We start from the raw sequence: 22408 nt of genomic DNA on the forward strand, positions 1-22408 counted from the left end.
TCTTAAATTGAAAAAATGCAATTGGGTTGTTTATCTGATTATAAAAGAAAGTTTTTTTTTTTTGTAGGAGACTTAGTAAAAATGAAAGAAAATTACAAAAATATGTAAAGAAAATTAAGTTTTAAAAATTGTCACCTTTGGAGCGCCTGGGTGGCTCAGTCGTTAAGCCTCTGCCATGATCCGGTGGTCCTGGGATTGAGCCCCGCATCGGGCTCCCAGCTCAGCGGGAAGCCTGCTTCTCCCTCTCCCTCTCCCTCTGCTTGTGCTCCCTCTCTCGCTGTGTTTCTCTGTCAAATAAATAACTAAAATCTTTAAAAAAAAATTGTCACCTATTGTTAAAAACACTGATAATGTTTACTTTTTTTTAATATGTTAATCTGAGCCAACAGACTAAAAATGTTATTAAAATACTAAGGATACAAGTAGAGTGTAACTCTTCTCACTCTTAAAAATAGCGTCTTGCTTTTCTCTAGGGTACTGTATGTGATATTATAATGCTCAGAATGTTTTGTATTTGTAGTAAACAGTATTGAATTCTGTTAGAAAATTGATTATTTGCCAGATGGATTTTGGCCTTTCATATTAAGTGTTCGCTAGATTTTAAAGATCTCTAAAAAGTGTTCGGTGTGTTAAATTTTATTTTTGTAAAATCAACAGGTTTATAATCCATTCTCATTACACAGGATAAATGAATCATTCATATTGTTTTTTTATGTAGTTTGTATGAGTGTGGATAGGTTGTATAAACTGCTATCATCAAATCTTTGAACTTCAGAAGATACCTTAGAAATGCAGCTTCCTTGTTTTATGGATTAGGAGTCTGATCCTGCAGTGCACTGAGATTTTTCAGTTTCAGGAAAAAAAATCTGTCTTTTGCTCAAGGATATACATTTTTTAAAAGAAAAAACACCACACTGTTGGAATAGATGTTGCAAGCAAGTATTGATATATGAAACCCTCATGAAGATATAAAATGCATTTTGCCATAGTAGAGTGTTCTCATTTCAGTCCAGTGGTACAGAGCTGACTTTTTTTTTTAAATTTTGCTAAGTCACTCCTTACTCTAGCAAAATGTAATACAAAATATCATCAGTAATTTTCTTATGGAGTGCCAAAGCAGTTATTCTTTATGCTTTATGAGACATACTGGGAAGGTATGGAGTTGAAGTGTATTGCAGTTGATCACGTTCTGTATTTACTATGGCAAAACCTGAGGTGACATAGATTTGGAAGAAATGAGTTAAAAGGATGGGAAGTTGTCAGAACCAGATAGCTCGTTGTCATATTTCTAGAACCACATGGTCTTTCATCTCTGCTTTCAGACATGTCTGCTTCATTCTTCTCACCACGGATCAACTTTCGCTGCTTTGGCATGCTTATGACCACCAAGCAGACATGCACTTATTTGGCAAATGCTTACTGAGCACCTGTTACAGGCCAGGCACTATTTTATGCTTTTGGGCTAGGCAGGAAACAGACAAAATCCCTTATTTCATTGGGTTTACATTCTTTTGGCTTGGTAGGGGAGGAAGGGAAGACAGAAAATAAATTATATGGCATAACTTGAAGGTTATAAATGCTGTGGAGAACAGTAAATCTGTAGGGAATAGGAGTGCCAGGATAGGAGGATGGCGTTGCAGTTTTAAATGTGGCGATGAAGGAGGGCCTCACTGAGAAGGAGCAAAGTAAGGGAGGGAGTTAGACATACTCTGTGGGCAGAGCATTCTAGGCAGAGACAATAGCCAGTGTGAAATCTTTAAGACGGGGGTATGCTGGGAATGTTTAATAACCAGGAGACCAGTGTAGCTGCAGTGGAGTGAATGAGTTGGGCAAAGAGGAAGTAAAATATGAGGTCAGGGAGATCATGGGGCCAGGGGGAGTGTAGAAGGAGAACAAGTAGGTAAGACTTTACTTTTACTTTTGTGAGATAGGGTTTTGAGCAGAGGTGAGGCATTAATTGTCTTGCCGTTCTGTTACTGTTTTCTTGAATATATCTTTTTCCTTATTAACTTAATCTTAAATCCAAATTTCTGGGAGCTAGAATCTGATTGGCCCATGTTGGGTCAGGTGCCTACCCATGATCCAGGTAGCTGGGTGGTGGTGGGGAAGATAGTGGAAGAATAAAAATCATGTCAAAAGGCACAAACTAACAGTTACAAAGCCTGGAGATAATAGTATACAGCATGGTGACTATAATTAATACTATATTGTATATTTGAAAGTTACTAAGAGAGTAGATCTTAAAAGTTCTTACCACAAGAAAAAATTACGTGTGGTGATGTATTTAGTTAGACTCATTGTGGTGATCATTTCTCAATATATACATATATTGAATCTATGTTATACATTTGAAACTAATGTTATATGTCAGTTACATCTCAATAAAAAGAAAACGAATGAAAGTTATGGCTGGCTGTGTCCATTCTTGGTCAGGGCAGACATCCCAAAAGTTGTCTCCTCCATTGTTGAACTAGAATACCTTCTAGGCTGGAATGCTGTGTGTGATTAATATTGGGCTACCTGGGTATTCTCTTCCAGACCAGGCTTATTTTAGTTGGGCTTTACTTCTCTCCTGTAAGGACGTGAAGATCGCATATTTTTGGCATAATACAGGTAAAATGGAAAGAGTTCTTAAAAAGAGAACAGGAAGTAAGACCCCAAGGGAAAACTTATTAATTCAGACTATATTTTAGAATGCTATTGCAGTGGGCATAGATAGATATAGAAAGATATTAACGGGAATTCGTGTTCGGGCAGTGGAAATGGAAAGAACGAGAAAGAAAAACAACAGATCAGGGTAGAATTAATAGAATATAGTGATTGATGAGGTGATACAGGGAGGAGGATTTGAAAATGATTTCTAGTGTAGTTTCATTAGCTCTGAATGGGAAGAGATAAATTCAGTTTTGGATATTGTATTTGTAATGGGTGTGATAACAAAGTACCACAGTGGGTGGCTTCCACAATAGAAAGTTATTTTCTCACAGTTCTTGAGGCCAGAAGTTTGAGATCAAGATGTCTGCAGGGCTGGTTTCTTCTGAGGCTTCTCTCCTTGGCTTGCAGATTTTTGTCTTCCTCCTGTGTGTCTCTGTGGTTTTCTCTTTTTGCAGTTTTGTGTCCTAATCTCTTTATACAGAGGCACCTCATGTTCAATTAGGGCCCACCCTAATGACCTTATCTTTAACTTAATTATGTCTTTAAAGACCTTGTCTACAAATACAGTCATTCTGAGGTTTTAGGGGTTAGGACATCAATATTATGAGTTTTGGTGGGCCACCTGGGTGCCCAGTGACAACTCGGTGACTCAGTCAAAGGTCTGCCTCTGGCTCAGGTCATGATCCCAGGGTCTCAGGGGTCCTGGGATTGAGCCCCGCGTTGTCGTTGGGCTCCCTGCTCAATGGGCTTTCTGCTTCTACCTCTCCCTCTGCCCCTTCCCCTCACTTACGCTCTCGTGCTTTTTCTCTCTTTCTCTAATAAATACGTACACAGGCACACACACACTCAACGTGAATTTTGGTGGAGCTGGTGGAAACAACACAGTTCAGTGCATAACAGACATGGTGAGTTCTTGAAGGCTTGGAAGACATTGAAACATTTTCTGTATGCTCATTTCTTGTAACAACTTCATTATAATCTTATTTCTCTGTCTCTCTGTTCCCTACCCCCACTTGTGTATTTTTTAATGATAGGTTAATAAGATAAAATTTACATACAATTAGATTTAGCATTTTCAGTGTAAAGCACTTTTGAGATAAAAGCATTTTATCTCACGTTATAGCACATTATAGCACTTTCGAGATAAAAGATTTGGAGATTCCTTCTCTTTTTTTTTCTTCTCCATTTATCACATATTGAATACCTGCTCTGTACTTAGGCCCTGTGTCAACTATGTTTCCTGTGTGAATTTCATTTCCCCCATTCTTAGCCATTTCAGAGTTCCTTAGAGGCACTTTTATTAAATGGACCAGTTTGAAGACCATTGCTCTTGGTATTCCTTTATACTTTTAAATACTGAAGACCCATAGGACTTTTGTTTATGTGGAGGATATCTTTTTGCTATATTAGAAATGAAAACAACTTTATTTTTTTTTAATTTAATTATTCATGAGAGATGGGGAGGGGGGCAGAAGGAGAAGCAGACTCCCCGCTGAGCAGGGAACCCCATGCGGGACTCCCCTGGGATAATGACAGGAGCTGAAAGGCAGATGCTTAACCAACTGAGCCTCCCAGGCGCCCAAAAACAGAACTTTAAATGCAGTACGTGTTAACAAAAATAACTTTATGATAAATGTATTTTCCAAGACACAAACTTCGGTGAGAAAAGTAGCATTGTTTCAATTTTTTGCAAATCTTTTTTGTCTGAATTGTTAGAAGACAGATTCACATCTCTGCCCCTGCAGTTACTCTTGCGATATGTTTTGGTTAAAGTGTATGAAGAAGATTGGACTTCACACAGATAATTTGAAAAAGGGAGGGGTACTTTCAGGTAATTTTTGATGTCCTTTGATACTATGCCAAAGTTCAACAAGTGGTAGTTTCTTTAAGCGGTATTATATCTGAAAGCATACCTCACCTTTTAAACATTAAATCAACTTAAATTAAAATCCATTGGTTTGATGGCTCAGGATAGTCCAGAAATAGACTCATACACATGTGGACAGTTGATTTTTGACGTAGATACAACAGCAGTTCGGTGGAGAAAGTATAGTTTTTCAACAAATGGTGCTGGAATAATTGACTGTTCATAGGCAAAAAATGAACTTCGAGCCATACCTTTCACCATATACCAGAATTAACTCAGAGGGATGTTAGACCTAAATGAAAAAGCTAACTACGAAACTTTTAGAAGAAAATATAGGAGAAAACCTTTGTGATATTGGGTTAGGCTAAGATTTCTTAGATACAACATTAAAAGCATGATCTGTAAAAGAAGAAACTGATAAATTGGATGGCATCAAAATTCACAACTTCTCTTTGAAAGACACTGTTAAGAGAATGAAGACAGGCCACAGAAAATGTTTGCAAAATGTATATCTGATAAAGGACTTATTGGAGTATATAAAACACTCAACTCAGTAAGAAAACGAATGACACAGTTTAAGAGAGGCCCGAAGATTTGGACACTTCACCAGAGAATATATGCATATGGCTAATAAGCATATGAAAAGATGCTGAGCATCACTAGTCATTAGGTAAATGCAAATCAAAACCACAGTGAAATAATTCACACCCGCTAGGATGACTATAATCAAAAGGGACAGATATTCAGTGGAGAAGGATGTGGAGAAATTGGAACCTTCATTCATTGCTAGTGAGAATGTAAGATATAGTGTTACAAAGTTGCCATATGACCCAGCATTTCCACTCCTAGGTATATACCTAGGAGAATTCAAAATATATCTTCACACCCCATTGTGTATCAACTGATGAATGCATAAGAAAATGTAACATACCTATAAAATAGAATATTATTTGGCAGTACAAAGGAATGAAATACTGGTATGTATTATAACTTGGTTGAACCTCATAAACATTGTGCTAAGTGAAAGAAACTGGTCATGAAACACCACATTTTATGTGATCCAAATTATGGCTCAAATAGGCAAATCTATGTAAAGAGAAAGAATGGGGAATGACTGTTAATAGTTACAAGGTTTCTTTTTGGGATGATGAGGATGTTAAAAAATTAGATTGTGGTAGCGGCTGCATCACTCTGTAAATACATAAAAAGCCTTTGAATTGTGTACTTGTTGAGCTTTATAGTATGTATATTTCGATAAAGCTGTTAGCAGAATAGAACTACATCACTACATACCTATTAGAATGAATGAAATTATAAAGTATGACCATACCAAATGTTGGTCAGAATGTGGAACAACAGTAACTTTCATATGCTGCTGGAATGTAAAGTGGTACAACCCCTTTGGAAATCAGTGTAGCAGTTTCTTAAAAAGTTAACATATGATCCAGCCATAGTACTGGTAGGGACTTACTAAGAGAAATGAATGCATACAAACTCTTGTATGTGAATGTATATAGCAGTTTTATTTGTAAAATCCTGACACCTGAACCAACCCAAATGCCTATCAACAGATGAATGAATAAACAAATTGTGATACACCTATACAATGGATTACGAGTCTGTGACTAAAAGAAATGAACTGTTCATACAACATACATGAATCTCAAAATAATAAGTGAGAGAAGCCACAGTATGTGCCACTTACATAGAACTCTAGAAAATGCAAATTAATCCATAGTACTAGAATGTAGATTGATGGTTGCCTAGGAATGGGACTGAGAGAACGATGGGATGGAGAGATTATCAAGGGACCTGAGTTAATTTTGGTGGTGATGGATATGTTCATTATCTCAGTTGTGATGACAGTTTTATCATTGACAAGCTTATCAAGTGATAACCCCTTTAAGTGCATTTTATTGTATGTCAATGATTCCCCAATGAAGCTATTTTTTAAAAGATTTTATTTGAGAGAGAAAGAGAGTGTGCGCACACAGAGGAGAGTGAGAGGGAGAAGCAGACTCCTTGCTGAGCAGGGAGCCCCACATGGGGCTCGATCCCAGGACCCTGAGATCATGACCTGAGCCACCCAGGCGCTCCCCCAATAAAGCTATTTTTAAAAATCCATTGGTTTATTTTTTTACTCATGCATGGTTTTGTAACATCACGTTGGTCTTTTGCTGGATACTTGATCATTGAGTTATGCAGATATTCCAAATGTTGACACGTTTCATGTGTATTATCAAAGCTTACATTCCTTAACGTCACTACCTGTCTCATCTTGAAAAGCCTTTTAGGTATTGGGGAAGCTGTCAGGCTCATTGTGGTGATTACAAGTTTTCTAAAATCCTAATTTTTGCTTGAAAGTTTGATTTTTATCATGGGCAACAAATATCGTCAGTTGTTTTCCTTGGCTCCTAGGCTCACTTCATTCTTTAGTGATAAAATGCTTGAATACCCAGATCTGTCTGAATAACTTGTTTTTTGTTTTTTGTTTCTTCAGTTTTTTTAGCCATGGTAAACATGATGTTTCAAAAACAAACCATGATGTTTCATGGGAGGAAAAAACAGCTAGTTCAGTTGATAACTCCAAAGAATTGTACAAAGTACTTTTTCTTGAGGCAAACGTTGCTGTAGAGCTCAAGTCCAGGAGTGATCCCACACTCCCTGTATTTTCTAGTTCTAAAACTTCTGATTGGTTCTTCTTTAAATCTTGTTTTTTTTCTGTCTTGATCTAGTGAAGAGACAGACAGCACACAGTAAGTTAACCACAGAGGAAGTTGAATTACTAAGCTACGGTAAGAGGGTAGCTATGGAGATGTAAAGAATACTGTAAAGGATACCTGAGCAAGAGGGTGAGTATCCAAGTAGGGACAGCCTTGGAAGAGGTCGGGCCACTCCTGACAGTTGTGGTTTAGACATCAGTGCAGGAGTGTGGAGTTGTCCAGAGCTAGTCCACAGTTTCTGGGCCAGCAGGAAATAACCCCTCAGGGTGCAGGAGAACCAAAGTTAATGGATGGGCATGTGGGGGGAGTTGGGTACCCTGTTGGGTACAAGACCTGGAGTGTCTTGGGTTCTTATCAGTAGGGTTGTGAAAAGGTGGTCATTATAACAAACCTACTGAGTGCAGCAGGAGCCGGAAAACCACTTCCTCCTGCGTTGTCCCTCCAGTACCTCCTAGTGACAAATTTGGTTTTAAAAAAATGTTTTGAGTTCAGTGACTTACCACTGGACAGGTACTGAAGGACAGATTTGGAACGGAGGTGACTAAGTTGATAGCTGGCACACCCTTCCTGTAAGTGTTGGAGCCACTGCCCGTGCTGTTGAACTGACAGGTGTCCCCTGCTCGGGGGCGGGGGGCACGCCAATCACCGCCAGGGGGCGCCCGGCTGGCTCAGTCGGAAGAGCATGTGACTCTTGATCTCCGGCTTTTGAGTTCAAGCCCCACGCTGGGTGTAGAGATTAAAGAAATAAAACTTGAAAAAGAAAAAAGAATCACCACTAGGATCTCTGTAACTACTGCAGGAGTTCAAGGACCTGCAATTAGCTGCCACTGCTGTTTTTAGAGCCAGAAGTAGAAAATGGCTTCACCTTTTCCCACAAAAGTACTTCTCCTTGATTCGGTGCAACTCAAGCATAGTCAGCAAAGAGGCCAAAAACATGTAGTTTTCAGGCTTCCAGGAGCAACAGTACAGTGAATGTTAAGTTTGTAATTACTGGTAATCTGGAGCGATAAGAAAATACCTAAACTTTGGGATACATGTAGAATTGGGGCTTTATGTTTGCAAGGCCTAATTAATTAGCACATGCATATTTTTTTTTATAGGTAGTTTTTTTTCTGGTAATTGTAAAAGTAGCAATGAAGCATTAGGAACTTTGGGGAAAGAAGGCAAGAAAATCACCCATGTTCTCATCTGACCAATTATAATGGCTGTTTTTTTCGTATTTTCTCTTTTAGGCTATTTTGATGTTTGTTTGTTTGTTTTAAAGATTTTATTTATTTGACAGAGAGAGACACAGAGAGAGAGGGAACACAAGCAGGGGGAGTGGGAGAGGGAGAAGCAGGCTTCCCACTGAGCAGGGAGCCCGATGCGGGGTTCGATCCCAGGTCCCTGAGATCATGACCTGAGCCGAAGGCAGACGCTAAACGACTGAGCCACCCAGGCGCCCTATTTTGATGTTTTTATCTAGTAGGAAGTACTAGGTAGGAAGTACAGTGTGTATTCTATTCATTTTTTATTTTTGCTTTGCGTATTTAACGTTACCCATTTTTCCATGTTCCATGTAGTGAATGTGCCACAATTTAGATACCCACTCTCCTGGTTTTGGGTATGTAGGTTATTTACAGACATTTTGAGTAATATTTTTCAGTCATATATTCTTAATATTTATTTACTGTGATCATAGTTATTAATTGTAAAAATTTTTGTTGGTAATCAGATATTAAAAATCCTTTGTTACTTCAGCGAAAGTAATCAAGGCCAACAGTAACCGTCATAATTCATGTTAATGGTGTACCCTTGCTATGATGTGATGAAAATGGCACTTTGCCTCTGTCCTTTTCTTCCCTCAAAGCCATAGCCCCATTCTAGTCATGAGCGAAACATGAGACAAATTCTGATAGGGGGCATCCTGCAAGGTACCTGACCAGTACTCCTTAAAATGACCAAAGTCATCAAAAACAAGGAAAGCCTGAAAAACTGCCAGACCCAAGAGAAACTGTGTTAGCCAAGCTAAGGAGACATGGCAACTAAATGTCAGGTGGATTTTGGAACAACAACAAAAGACATTAGGTGAAGACTAAGGAAATCTGAATAAACTGGATTTTAGTTAATGATGTGTGAATATTGGCTCATTAAGTTTAACAAAAGTACCATGCTAATGTAGATGTTAATAATAGGGGATACTGGGTGCTCTGTGTGTGGGAACACGGCACTATCTTAGATTTTCTGTAAATGTAAAATTGTTCTGAAAAATAAAGTCTACTACTAATAATTTAACAGTCCTTTGTTTATTGAATTATCACCAGAAGGATAATTACCAGAAGGAATGTGCAGACACTTTGAAATCTAATGTGGAAAAAGTTTCAAGGTAGATAATGACCTAAAAATTATGACATATACCCAAAACTTCTAGGGTTTTCTTCTTCTTTTTTTCATAGTTGGTACTTAGGATATATTTGGTGAGCTGAATTGTTGGCTAGAAAAACTGATGGCATGAGCCAAGCCAACATGGGTGTTGACTTCAGCAGCTGGTTCCAACTTGAGAACCTACTCTTACTGGTTGTTCTTTTCTCTCCCCCTCTCATTTCCTGGGCAGTCTCCAGGATTTGAGATTTTTCATTAAAACAAACAAAAAACCACCTTTATATTTATTGAGCTAGGCACTGTGCTAGGAACTTTTAGAAGGTATGCCTTGTGAAGATACTAGGTATTCAAATAAAGCAACAAAAGTTCCCACAGGATTAAACAGAAGAAATTTGCTTTTTGAAAAGCAGGAAGAGCCTGGGGAGATGGAGGGGAAAAAAAAGAAAAGAAAAGCGGGAAGAGTTTTGCTTTGCTGTTTCTAAGTTGATTTGCATTCATAACAAATAAAATGCAATGCTTTTATTTTGGCCTGAGCTAGATTTGTAATTTTACTGCATGTAAATCTGGCGGGAATTTTATTCTACCGTAAAACTTTTATTATTTCAGTTTTAGTAAAGGGCCCCAGGCTGCGCCTTTTATAGACATTTTCTTTTATAACCTTGGTCATATTACTCTGTTGGGGTTTTGGGTGGTGGGATTGGTCTTCATGTACAAGATAGGTTTATCCTTTTTTTTTTTTTTAAAGATTTTATTTATTTATTTGACAGAGAGAGACACAGCGAGAGAGGAAACATAAGCAGGGAGAGTGGGAGAGGGAGAAGCAGGCGCCCCGCGGAGCAGGGAGCCCGATGCGGGGCTCGATCCCAGGACCCTGGGATCATGACCTGAGCCGAGGGCAGACGCTTAACGACTGAGCCACCCAGGCGCCCCAAGATAGGTTTATTCTTTCATTGACTTTCTGTATTGGTGGTAGTTGTGCTTGTTTTAAGTCCCTCCCTGCCCCAAGCTGCTGAGACCCTTTATGAAACAGGATAGGCTAATTTGTCTTTGTCACAAACTACCTTCAAACCTCAGCAGCTTAAAGCAACAAAAGGTTCCTTTCTCACTGAATATTATGTCTACTACAGGGTGGGGGGAGATGCTCCTGCTAACTGTAGTCACTTGGAGACCTAGATTGATGGAGGCTCCTAGGGTGTGCTTCCACAATCATTGAGGCAGGAAAATGCAGTGTGATGTATTGTGTTCATTAGCTCCCCCAGATTTTCTCCCCAGGAGTGATATACATCACTGTAGCTTATATTTCATTGACTGAAGCAAGTCACATGTCCGTGTCTAATTTCAGAGGTGGCAGGGAAGTACAGTCCTACTATTTATCCAGAAAATGGAATGCCAGAAATACTTGATGTCCAATGCTGATGATTTCCTCCACAGTCCCTGACAGCATTAATTCTTATCTGGCTGGATGAAATTAATGGGCTTGTTGGGATACATTTCAGTATACAACTTCATTAGTGAAGGAACAATAATTTCTTTTCATGTCATTATCCTTTCTCCTTTGTTCTTCTCATATGTCTATTTAGACAGTACTGTAGGAAGTCTTTTTTAAAATTAAAGTATAAGATAAACACAGTAAAACTTACCTTATTTAATGTTCATGAGCTTTTTGTTTTGTTTTGGTCTGGGATAGTTTAATTTTTTATTTTAATTCCAGTTCAGTATTACATTAGTTTCAGATACACAATATAATGATTCAGCGGTTCCATATATTACTCAGTGCTCATCAGGATAAGTGTACTCTTAATCCCCTTCACCTATTTCACCCATTACCCCACCCACCTCTCCTCTGGTAACCATGTTTATTCTGTAGTTAAGAGTCTGTTTTTTTAGTTTGTCTCTCTTTTTTTTCCTCCATTCATTTGTTTTGTTTCTTAAATTCCACATACAAGTGAAATCATACAGTATTTGTCTTTGACTTATTTTGTTTAGCATTATACTCTCTAGCTCCATCCATGTGGTTACAAATGGCAAGATTTTATTCTTTTTTATGGCTGAGTAATATTTCATTGTGTATATGTGTATACACACGCACATATATTTATATATGTATATGCATCACATATATATATATATCCTTTATTCATCTATCGATGGTAGTGCCCATGAATTTTTGACAAATGCATACAGTCATGTAGCCAGCACATTCGAGGGATGGACTAATTCAGCCCTCCTCTCAAATATCCCTGTTCCCTTTTATGATCAATCCCACTCCCAGACAGACCCTGGCAGCCACTGATGTATTTCTGTCTTTGTAGTTTTACCTTTTCCAGATGTTATAAATGGAATCATCTAGTATGTAGCTTTTTCAGTCTGGCTTCTTTTGTTTAACATATAATGCATTTGAGATTTATTCATGTTGTATGTATCAGTATTTCATTCCTTTTTATTGCTTAATGGTATTATGTTGTAGAAAAGAATATTGAATGTACCACAGTTTATCCTCCAGTTGTGGAATGCTTTGATTGGTTTCCATTTTGAGGAAATTATGAATGAAGCCATTATCCAAATTCATCTGGGTTTTTGTACAAGCATAAGTTTTCATTTTACTAAGTTAAATATCTAGGAATATGATTGCTGCATCATATGGTAAGAGTTTTTTTTCTTTTTGTCATTTTAATCAGTATGTAGTGGTATTGTACTGTGATTTAAAATTCTTTTGTGGTAAAATATACATAACAAAATTTACCATTCTAACCATTTTTAAGTGTACAATTCACTGGCATTAAATATAGTCACACTGTTGTGCAACCATCACCATCCTATTGTGATTTTAACTTGCACTTTGCTAATGACCTCAGCATTTTTTCATTTGTATACCTTCTTTGGTGAAGTATCTGTTCAAATCTTCTGCTGAATTTTTTTTTTTTTTTTTTGGACTGCTTTCTTACTGTTAAGACCCCAGTTAGTAAGCTGGACAAAGGACTTAGAAAATTCACAAAGAAAGAGAACTTGGTAAAATGCGGAAATGTTGGCTTCGCTAGTCATTAGCTGCTGTACTATCTAGTTATTTTATTTTTATATTTCAGTGGTGTAATGTGTTTTGCCAGAGGGAGCAGCCTACTATACAAATGGAAGAATATAACAAAGTTGGAGGAGTAGATAGAAAATATGTATAGAATATTGACATTAAATTGTGAAAAAAATAAAACATTCAAGAAAAGATCATACAACCAAGTTGAAAGAATGAGCAAGTCAAAGGGAATACTCTTGTAATTGGCGGTTATGTTTTAATGCTCATTTCCTCGTTAACTTGCGTGATAATTTAGTTGGGCCTCGGTAACTAAAATAGAGTTAGCTAATCTAGGTCTGCTTCCCTCTTGGCCTTGGCTGCTAGAGGTGGTGTTGGGGCCGCATTTTTTTTTTTTTTTAAAGATTTTATTTATTTATTTGACAGAGACACAGTGAGAGAGGGAACACAAGCAGGGGGAGTGGGAGAGGGAGAAGCAGTCTTCCCGCGGAGCAGGGAGCCCGATGCAGGGAGCCCGATGCAGGGCTCAATCCCAGGGTCCTGGGATCATGACCTGAGCCGAAGGCAGATGCTTAACGACTGAGCCACCCAGGCGCCCAGGGCTGCATTTTTTCTCCTGTGGTGTTTGGCTGGGGTACAGAGGCATTTATTGCCTAAAAATTTCCCTCTTGCTAGGTTGCCTCTTTCCTGGTCTTTGGCTTTTTTGGGGTAAGTTTGTCTTTTCCCATTGATGTTTTCAGATTGTCAGCTTCTCCACCTCCACCACCAGTCTCCTGGATACATGAAGCAAAACACAAACCCAGAGAACTCACTGGATGTGATTCCTTGGGTCACCAGTTCCCTTGCTGCTCTGCCTTTTCTTCACTTTTTAGAGTCATCTTCTGTTTATTTATGTTTAATGTCCTGGGCAGGGGCGCCTGGGTGGCTCAGTCTTGAGCGTCTGCCTTCGGCTCAGGTCATGATCCCAGAGTCCTGGGATCGAGCCCCGCATCGGGCTCCCTGCTTGGCAGGAAGCCTGCTTCTCCCTCTCCGCCTCCCCCTGCTTTGTTCCCTCTCTCTCTGTGTCTCTCTCTGTCAAATAAATAAATAAAATCTTAAAAAAAAAAAAAATGTCCTAGGCTTTTAGGTGTACTTGGCAGGAGGTATAGGGAGAAGTGTGTCGATTTCATCTGGGCCATTCCCTTCAGTCCTCTTGTAGTCTTGACTGCCTCTTTCCTCTAGAGGTAACTACTATGGTGACTTCTAATAAATGTTAGTTTTTCCTGTTTGTAAACTTTTTACATGTGGAGTAGGTATTCTTTGTGTCTGAGTTCTTTTTGTGTATGGGTGTGGGAGTTATCACTAAACATCACTATGCAATAAATCCAAATCGTGGTTGTAGTTTTAGTTGGTTGGTTTATTCTTATTGCCATATCATACTCAGTTATGTGAATATACCAAAATTCATCCATTCTGCTGTTGATAGACAGTTTAGTAGTTTCCATTTTGGAGGTGGAGTCCAACGCAGGGCCTGAACCCACAACCCTGAGATCAAGACCTGAGCTGAGATCAAGAGTCGGGACACTCAGCCGACTGAGCCACCCAGGCGCCCCTATTTTGGAGGTACTTTTATGAAATAGTGCTGCTATGAATGTTCTTGTACATGTCTTTGAATGTAAGTTTATAAGGAAACTATTAATTTTAATAGTAAGGTATTAGCAAAATACTACACAAATACATACTGTAGACATCATACATATATAAAATATGTGTATTTTCCCCCAAAACTGATCCACAAAGTTAGCAACTGTTAATAGTTTATGTATCCTTGCAGAAAAAATGTTTAGCTCTGTATACGTATGCCTTGTTTCAGATTTTTCTACTGCAACATGGATTGGCAGGGAAGAAGCTTCCATTCCTTCCTAGTCCACACACAGACTAGCTAAGGAAATTCAGTTGAGGATATAAAGTGAAAGCAGGTGCAGTCTTTCACTTTGGCAGCTTTTCTCCGCTTCCAGTTTCCTAATAAGTATGACTATGCCATGGTAAGCAGCGATTGGGGCCTGCTAAACAGCCAAATGTTTACCTTACAAGTATTTTATAGCTAGGGCTTATCACCATTCTAGTTTATTTATACCAACAATCTTCACCTTTCCATTTAGGGTAATATTTATACATGAGGTGCTTTTGAACAAAACTCAGTCACATCTTCATGATGTGGGGAAAAACAGGGCCAGCACTGCAAAAGAGATTAATGATATTTTTGGACCAAATTCCATTTTAAAGTCATTTAGATTAAATGGTTTTAAATTGGAATTGGGTTGTTGGTTGTACATAAAGAGGCTTTTAGGAATGTTGAGACGTATTATTTAAATCTTACTCTGCTTTCTTCCCCTAATGAAGATATAGCCAATGAAAGTTTTACCACATTTTTAAAAACAGGATCAGTGAAATAAAAATCTAACATGAGTTTTCAAATTTGTGTGTGTGTACGTGCATGCACATATGAAATAAGTCACATGCTAAGCCTTCTTGCTGAAGAACTTCATTGATAAAATTGGACTTGGTAGTGTCAGTACAATAAAAGTTCAACTGTGATATTTGTAAATTGCATGTTTAACCATTGTTTATTTTTTTAAAGTTTTATGTAAAATTTTATTTTTTTTAAGATCTTGTTTATTTAGTTTAGAGAAAGAGAGCACGCACGTGCGAGCCGGGAAGGGGGGTAGAGGGAGAGGAGGAGGGAGAGAGACAATCTTAAACAGGTTCCATGCTTAGTGTGGAGCCGGATGCAGGGCTGGATCTCATGACCCTGAGATCTTGACCTGAGCTGAAATCAAGAGTTGGACACTTAATCTACTCAGTCACCCAGGCGCCCCTAAAGATTTGGTTTGATTGTTTGATTTTCAGGGGTAGAATTTAGTGATTCATCAGTTGCATATCACACCCAGTGCTCTTTACCTCGCGCGCTCTCCTTAATTCCCATCACTTATTTACCTCATCCCCCCACCCACTGCCCCTCCAGCAACCCTGTTTGTTCCGTAGAGTTAAGAGTCTCTTATGGTCTGTCTCCCTCTCTGATTTCATTTTATTTTTCCTTCCCTTCCTCTATGTTCAACTGTTTTGTTTCTTACATTCCACATGACTGAAATCATACGGTATTTGTCTTTCTCTGACTTATTTTGCTTAGCATAATACCCTCTAGTTCCATCCATGTCGTTGCAAATGGCAAGATTTCATTCTTTTGATGACTGAGTAATTTTCCATTGTGTATATATACCATATCTTCTTTATCTATTCATCTGTCGATGGACATCTGGGCTCTTCCCATATTTTGGTTTTTGTGGACATTGCTGCTATAAACATTGGGGTGCAGGTGCCCCTTCAAATCACTGTGTTTGTATCCTTTGGATAAATACCTAGTAGTGCAATTGCTGGGTCATAGGGTACCTCTATTTTTAACTTTTTGAGGGACCTTCATACTGTTTTCCAGAATGGCTGCACCAGTTTGCATTCCCACCAATAGTGTATGAGGGTTCCCCTTTCTCCACATCCTTGCCAACATCTGTTGTTTCCTGAGTTGTTAATTTTTGCCGTTCTGACTGGTGTGATGTGATATCTCATTGTGGTTTTGATTTGTATTTCCCTGATGCTGAGTGATGTTGAGTGTTTTTTCACGTGTCTGTTGGTCATTTGTATGTCTTCTTTGGAGAAATGTCTGCTCGTGTCTTCTGCCCATTTCTTGACTAGATTTTTTTGTTTTTTGGGTGTTGAGTTTGATAAATTCTTTATAGGTTTTGGATACTAGCCCTTTATCTAATAAGGCATTTGCAAATATCTTCTCCCATTTGGTAGGTTGTCTTTTAGTTTTGTTGACTGTTTCCTTCGCTGTGCAAAAGCTTTTTATCTTGATGAAGTCCCCATAGTTCATTTTTGCTTTTACGTGTCCAGTAAGAAGTTGCTGTGGCTGAGGTCAAAGAGGTTGCTGCCTGTGTTCTTGTTCTCCTCTAGGATTTCGATGGATTCCTGTCTCACATTTAGGTCTTTAATCCATTTTGAGTTTATTTTTGTCTATGGTGTAAAAAAAAAGTGGTCCAGTTTCATTCTTCTGCATGTGGCCATCCAGTTTTTCCAACACCATTTCTTTTTTTTTTTTTTTTAAAGATTTTATTTATTTGACAGAGAGAGAGAGAGCACAAGTAGGCAGAACAGCAGGGAGAGGGAGAGGAAGAAGCAGGCTCTCCACCGAGCAGGGAGCCTGACGTGGGGCTCGATCCCAGGACCCTGGGATCATGACCTGAGCCGAAGGCAGCCGCTTAACCGACTGAGCCACCCAGGCGCCCCATCCAACACCATTTCTTGAAGAGACTTTTTTCCGTTGGGTATTTCCTGCTTTGTCGAAGATTAGTGGACCAGAGTTGAGGGTCCATTTCTGGGTTTTCTATTCTCTTCCATTGATCTATGTGCTAATACCATACTCTCTTGAGGTGCAGCTTTGTAATACAGCCTGAAGTCTGGAATGTGATGCCTCCAGCTTTTGTTTTCTTTTTCAGGATTGCTTTGGCTATTCCGGGTCTTTTGTGGTTCCATACAAATTTTAGTACTGTTTGTTCCAGCAAACGTTGATGATATTTTGATAGGGATTGCATTGAATGTGTAGATTGCTTTGGGTAGCATAGACATTTTAACGATATTTGTTCTTACAATCCATGAGCATGGGATGTTTCCCCATTTTAAAGATTTTATTTTTTGGGGCGCCTGGGAGGCTCAGTCGTTAAGCGTCTGCCTCCGGCTCAGGTCATGATCCCAGGGTCCTGGGATCGAGCCCTGCATCGGGCTCCCTGCTTGGCGGGGAGCCTGCTTCTCCCTCTCCCACTCCCCCTGCTTGTTTCCTCTCTTGCTGTCTCTCTCTGTCGAATAAATAAATAAAATAAAAAAAGATTTTATTTTTAGTAATTTCTACACCCAGTGTGAGGCTTGAACTCACAACCCTGAGACTCAAGAGTTGCATGCTCCACCAGCTGAGCCAGCTAGGTGCCCCTATTATGTAAAATTTTAAAAATGAAATAGACTAATGCAATAACCTCCAATAACCAGCATCTAGATTCAGCAGATAAAGCATATGGCTGATAATTCTTTCTTTCTTCTTTTTTTTTTTTCTTTTTAAAGATTTTATTTACTTATTTGACAGATAGAAACACAGCGAGATAGGGAACACAAGCAGGGGGAGTGGGAGAGGGAGAAGCAGGCTTCCCGCCGAGCAGGGAGCCCGATGCGGGGCTCGATCCCAGGACCCTGGAACCATGACCTGAGCCGAAGGCAGACGCTTAACGACTGAGCCACCCAGGCGCCCTGGCTGATAATTCTTTCATCTCAACCCTTTCCCATCTCATTTTAAAGCACATCCCAGATATAAAATGTTTTCATCTGTAAATTCTTATGTATTCTGAGAGATAACTTTTTTTTTTTTTTTAAAGATTTTTTATTTATTTATTTGAGACAGAGAGAATGAGAGAGAGAGAGCACATGAGAGGGGGGAGGGTCAGAGGGAGAAGCAGGCTCCTTGCTGAGCAGGGAGCCCGATGCGGGACTCGATCCAGGGACTCCAGGATCATGACCTGAGCCGAAGGCAGTCGCTTAACCAACTGAGCCACCCAGGCGCCCTGAGAGATAACTTAAAAAACACGTACACACAACCACAATACCACCCATCATACTACTTTACTGGCTTTATCCTCCCAAGTTTTAAAATTATCAATATTATTGCTCTTCACACCATGATTACTGAATTCTGTTTAGGATTTAATGCAGTTCTTTCTGTCTTAGGATATAGCCTACTAGGGATATATGATCATATTACTGTTTTAAAGTCTCTAAAGTAAATCTTTTCTGTGGTTAAACTTGAAATCTATTTATCATATATACACACATATATATGTTTCATTTGTGTAATTTATTTTTGATTTAGGGGTTGCTTATTTTCCATTTTGCTATAATTTTGTTTTGGATTATGTAAAAAAATTTCCATGGTTCTAAAACAAGGCATTTGAGAAGTCTAATATTCCCTTCCCTTTCTTTTGTAGAATCAATGGAGGCTTATGAAACTCCTTACAAAATAATGAAAATTTTGTCTATTTGTGTATTTTGAGAGAACCATAGTTATTCTCTGATTTTTTTCAAAAGTTTCACGAGCAAAAAAAAAAATAGTAGTTCTTAACTTTTTTGGCCTACTCTTAAAAAACATAAAGACTCATAAGAGCTTTCGTTTGCCCTTAGAAAATGAAACAAAATTTGGAAGTATTAATTCACTTAACACACCTGTTATATGTTAATATAATTTTTTTCAAAGAAATAACTATATACTTCAAACCCAAAATATTGGTGAGAAGAGTGGATTTGTTTTATATTTGCAAATCTCTTAAATGTCTGATTTAATGGGAGGCTGGTGGATTTTTTTCATCTTGGCTGCATTCAGTCAGTTGTGTTATGTAGCCTCTGGAAAACTCCACTGTATCCTGGCAAGACAATGAGGGTAAAAGGCAAAGTCTTAGTGTTACAGTGAAAATGGTTTCAACCTTACAGAGGTGGATGAGTCCAGTACTCTGTACTCTGTTAAGCAGAGCCCTGGAGTTGGTTTAGATTTGTTGTGCTTGCTTAGTTTTTAGTGTTGGTTTGTCGTTGAACGTGGTTTTCTGAAGATAAGTGTCTCGTGCACATGCTCCCCCCGCCCCCACACTGTGCCTTCTGCATGGTCCTCCCCATAGCTCCCTTGTGCCACCTGGGGCTGGGCCACCCATGTGGGGATGGGTCCCATCACAGGATGAGCCCACTGGCATCAACCGTTCACACTCATGTGGATATCCCCCACTGTCCCTGCATCTTGTTGGCAGCAGTGTGCCAGCAAGGGCAGCCCTTGCCCAGTCAGTCACCTTGTTTCTGGAGGGCAACATAGCGACTCTCACTTGTGTGAGCGCGGCAGTGTCTCTGCTGCTTTCCTCTACACTGTGTCCCGATGCAGGATACTCCTTGCCACACTTTCGCTGCTGTGCCCTACTTCTGCAGCTGCCTGAGAGCTGGCTGCGGAGACAGGACAGTGTGGGACTGCTTCACCCTTTGTCTGCACCGGCTCACCCACATTTGCACCCAAACCATCCTACCTGGTTAATCCCTCTGTAGCACATGCCTGTCTTTAAAGTTAATCCACAGGCATCCTAGCACTTGAGGCTGGTGTGGTCATGTTCCAAATGGCTTTAAGTGCTTGTGCCGCTCCTACCTGGATAACTGTGGTAATTGTGGGACTAATTGATGCCCACAGGCACCAGCAGCTCTAGTGATTCTAGATAACCTCATCAGTTGCATGTCCCATGGACCTGTCAGCTGTTTTAGGTAGAAGTCATAGTGCGTACAGTGACAGCCATGGTGACCAGGAATCCAGGTTCGGTACCATAAAGGGAGCTTGATGATCGACTTCAACAACCAAGCAAGGCAGCAGATGTGCAGATTACCTACTTGAGACCTGGGAGAGCAGTGATGAAAAATAACACTAGACTCTTTTGAGAGCCTATATTTCAGTGAGTCCATTTTGAATCCTTTGAGGAGGATCCATTGCAGGGCAAGTCCAGTTACTGGCCACTGTGGTAATCTCAGCTCCAGTGCAGGTATTGAATTCAGTGCAGTTAAAATGCTAGCTTGATGTTGGATCGCCCATGTGGGCAGCAGCAGGTCCACCACGGGGGGATGGTCCTTCCAGGTCTTCCCCACCCCCCTTGGGTGAGCTCCAGGCTCTTAGCCCAGTTTCCCTAGGCTGAAGTGTACATTTGGAGAAAATTAGAGTGCTCAAAGCAGACTCGAGCTGCCAGGATACTGCCCTGGGAATCATAGAATTCTAGTGTAGTTCTATTTTGTTTGTGTCAGAACTTTGCAGAGGCTGGTTAGGCAGGATTGTTGGGATGTTCATACTGCTTTGCCAGAGCCCAAAGTCTTAGACTGGTGCAAGACGGACCAGAGAGAAAGCTTTTGCCAAAGATGCTTTCATTAATCAAGGATGAAGGTGAAAGTGGGAGGTTTGAAGAGGCTTGGATCCCATGTAGTTCTGACCATAAATGATTTCGACAGCCAGCATTGTTCTCATGACCCTCAGGTCGCTTCCAGGAAACCAAAGTCCTTCAGGTGGTGGTAGTGGGGCGGGGGGGTGGTGTGGTTCTAAAGCTAACTGAAAGACACAGCCCTGGAGCATGTGCTTGATTTGACTCAACCTGGACAACCCCTTCTGGCTCTCGTGTAGGTGGAACTGGCACAGCAAAAGCTCTTCTGTGGGTGGTGGTGTATGGCCTTTCTATGTCGGCAGTGATTTGCCTAGCTTATCGATAACTACGGGGATTAGTGCGCTAACCAGTTAGCCAACCTGAGTACTCATTATCCCTCAACTTTGGTAAGTGGTGCTCAGCCATACTAGATTGAGCAACACAGTGCTTTTTTAACGTTGGGGGCCAAGTTCCCCATTGCTCAGTGTGTGTGCACCCTAGTCTCAGCGGGTGCTGGGGACTGGTTAAATCCATTAATGATGGGCTTGGATTGCAGTTATTCCCCATGAATGAGGAACTCTGTGGAGAGAGTAGATCAAAAGTTTTACTTAAGTCCCTATCTCTAGTACACACTGCTTGTCGCCCTTCAGATTGTCCACTTGGGGTGGGCACTTCGCCTTGCAGATCACAGAGAAGAAGGTCTAAATAAAAGTTGCGACCAGGTTTCATAGGTTGTCCTTCAGAGGGAGCGTTATGGAGCCTGTGAATGGGATGGTTCTTGGCATTTGAGGTTCTTCCTCAACATATCATGGGCCACCCCAGGCAAGAAGGTGGACAGATGTGCTCAGAACCATGTGGGGAGGAGTAAAGGGTGAGCTCTTGCCTCTGGCCTCCGACCAGGTAGTGCTGGGCTCTGGTAGCTTCTGCTTAGGGTGACTTCTGTCTCACCTCTCTCTGGCCTGGCACCTTTGTGGTTTTGGGGTGCCCCCTCACCCTATTTGTGTGTATCTCTATGTCTCTGGTGGAGTGAGGTGAAGCTAAAGGGGTGTCTCCTATGCTGCCCACTGCTGTTAAGTCCTTGGATGTGTTTTTGTGGAGTTTAAACTGTTAGGACTGGACTTAGGACTTTAAACTGTAAACTCTGAGGATATCAGTGGTGACCTGTTTTTGTGTATTTCTATTTAGCATTAGTTATGGAAGCATGCAGTTTAATGAGTACAGTTCTCATTGAAAGGAACAACTGGCCTTTTTATATATTAGGAGATTTTTTGGTTTTGGAATATACTTTATTATTATCATAATAACAGTTCTCTGCTGCTGATGGATTCTTGCTTTAACACATTATTTTTGTTTGGGGGTTCTGGTTTTTTTTTTTAAGTTATAATCAAAGATAACTCAATTTATCTTTTTCATTCACAGACATATGTAGAGTGTGTCGGTCAGAAGGAACACCTGAGAAACCTCTTTATCATCCTTGTGTATGTACGGGCAGTATTAAGTTTATCCATCAAGAATGGTGAGTCATCCTTTTAGAAAATTTTATGTCTGAGCTTCAGTTTTGTCATTTGTATAATGGGGATTGTTTCAATGAACTTTTCTCTGAAGTAGTTATTTTTTTTTTTAATTTTGTTGTGAAAATTTGGCAATTACCCATATTCCTTATTACCATTCCTTGTCATTTTGGTATTACTGTTTTCCGGGTGCATGTGATACCTGTTTGTTCATTTCTACTATGGAGAGCTTATTTTGTTCATTGGAAGTGTTAAGGTTCTCT

The 22408-nt window shown here is 39.9% G+C and overlaps 1 protein-coding gene across 3 annotated transcripts in view; it reads left to right on the forward strand.

The window, feature by feature from the left end:
• The window catches only part of MARCHF6 (membrane associated ring-CH-type finger 6), an 82826-nt gene that overhangs the window by 2628 nt on the left and 57790 nt on the right, over nucleotides 1-22408 (forward strand). For 2 of the 3 annotated variants that reach the window (XM_078066559.1, XM_036104653.2), the window contains exon 2: nucleotides 22054-22150. In XM_078066559.1, coding sequence (XP_077922685.1) covers nucleotides 22054-22150 — 97 coding nt within the window. Of the gene's footprint in view, nucleotides 1-13938; nucleotides 14234-22053; nucleotides 22151-22408 lie in introns of those variants that run through there. The other variant, XM_078066560.1, reaches the window with a different exon arrangement.

The sequence above is a fragment of the Halichoerus grypus genome, chromosome 2, assembly GCF_964656455.1.
Source record: "Halichoerus grypus chromosome 2, mHalGry1.hap1.1, whole genome shotgun sequence".
NCBI classification, from domain to species: Eukaryota; Metazoa; Chordata; class Mammalia; order Carnivora; family Phocidae; genus Halichoerus; species Halichoerus grypus.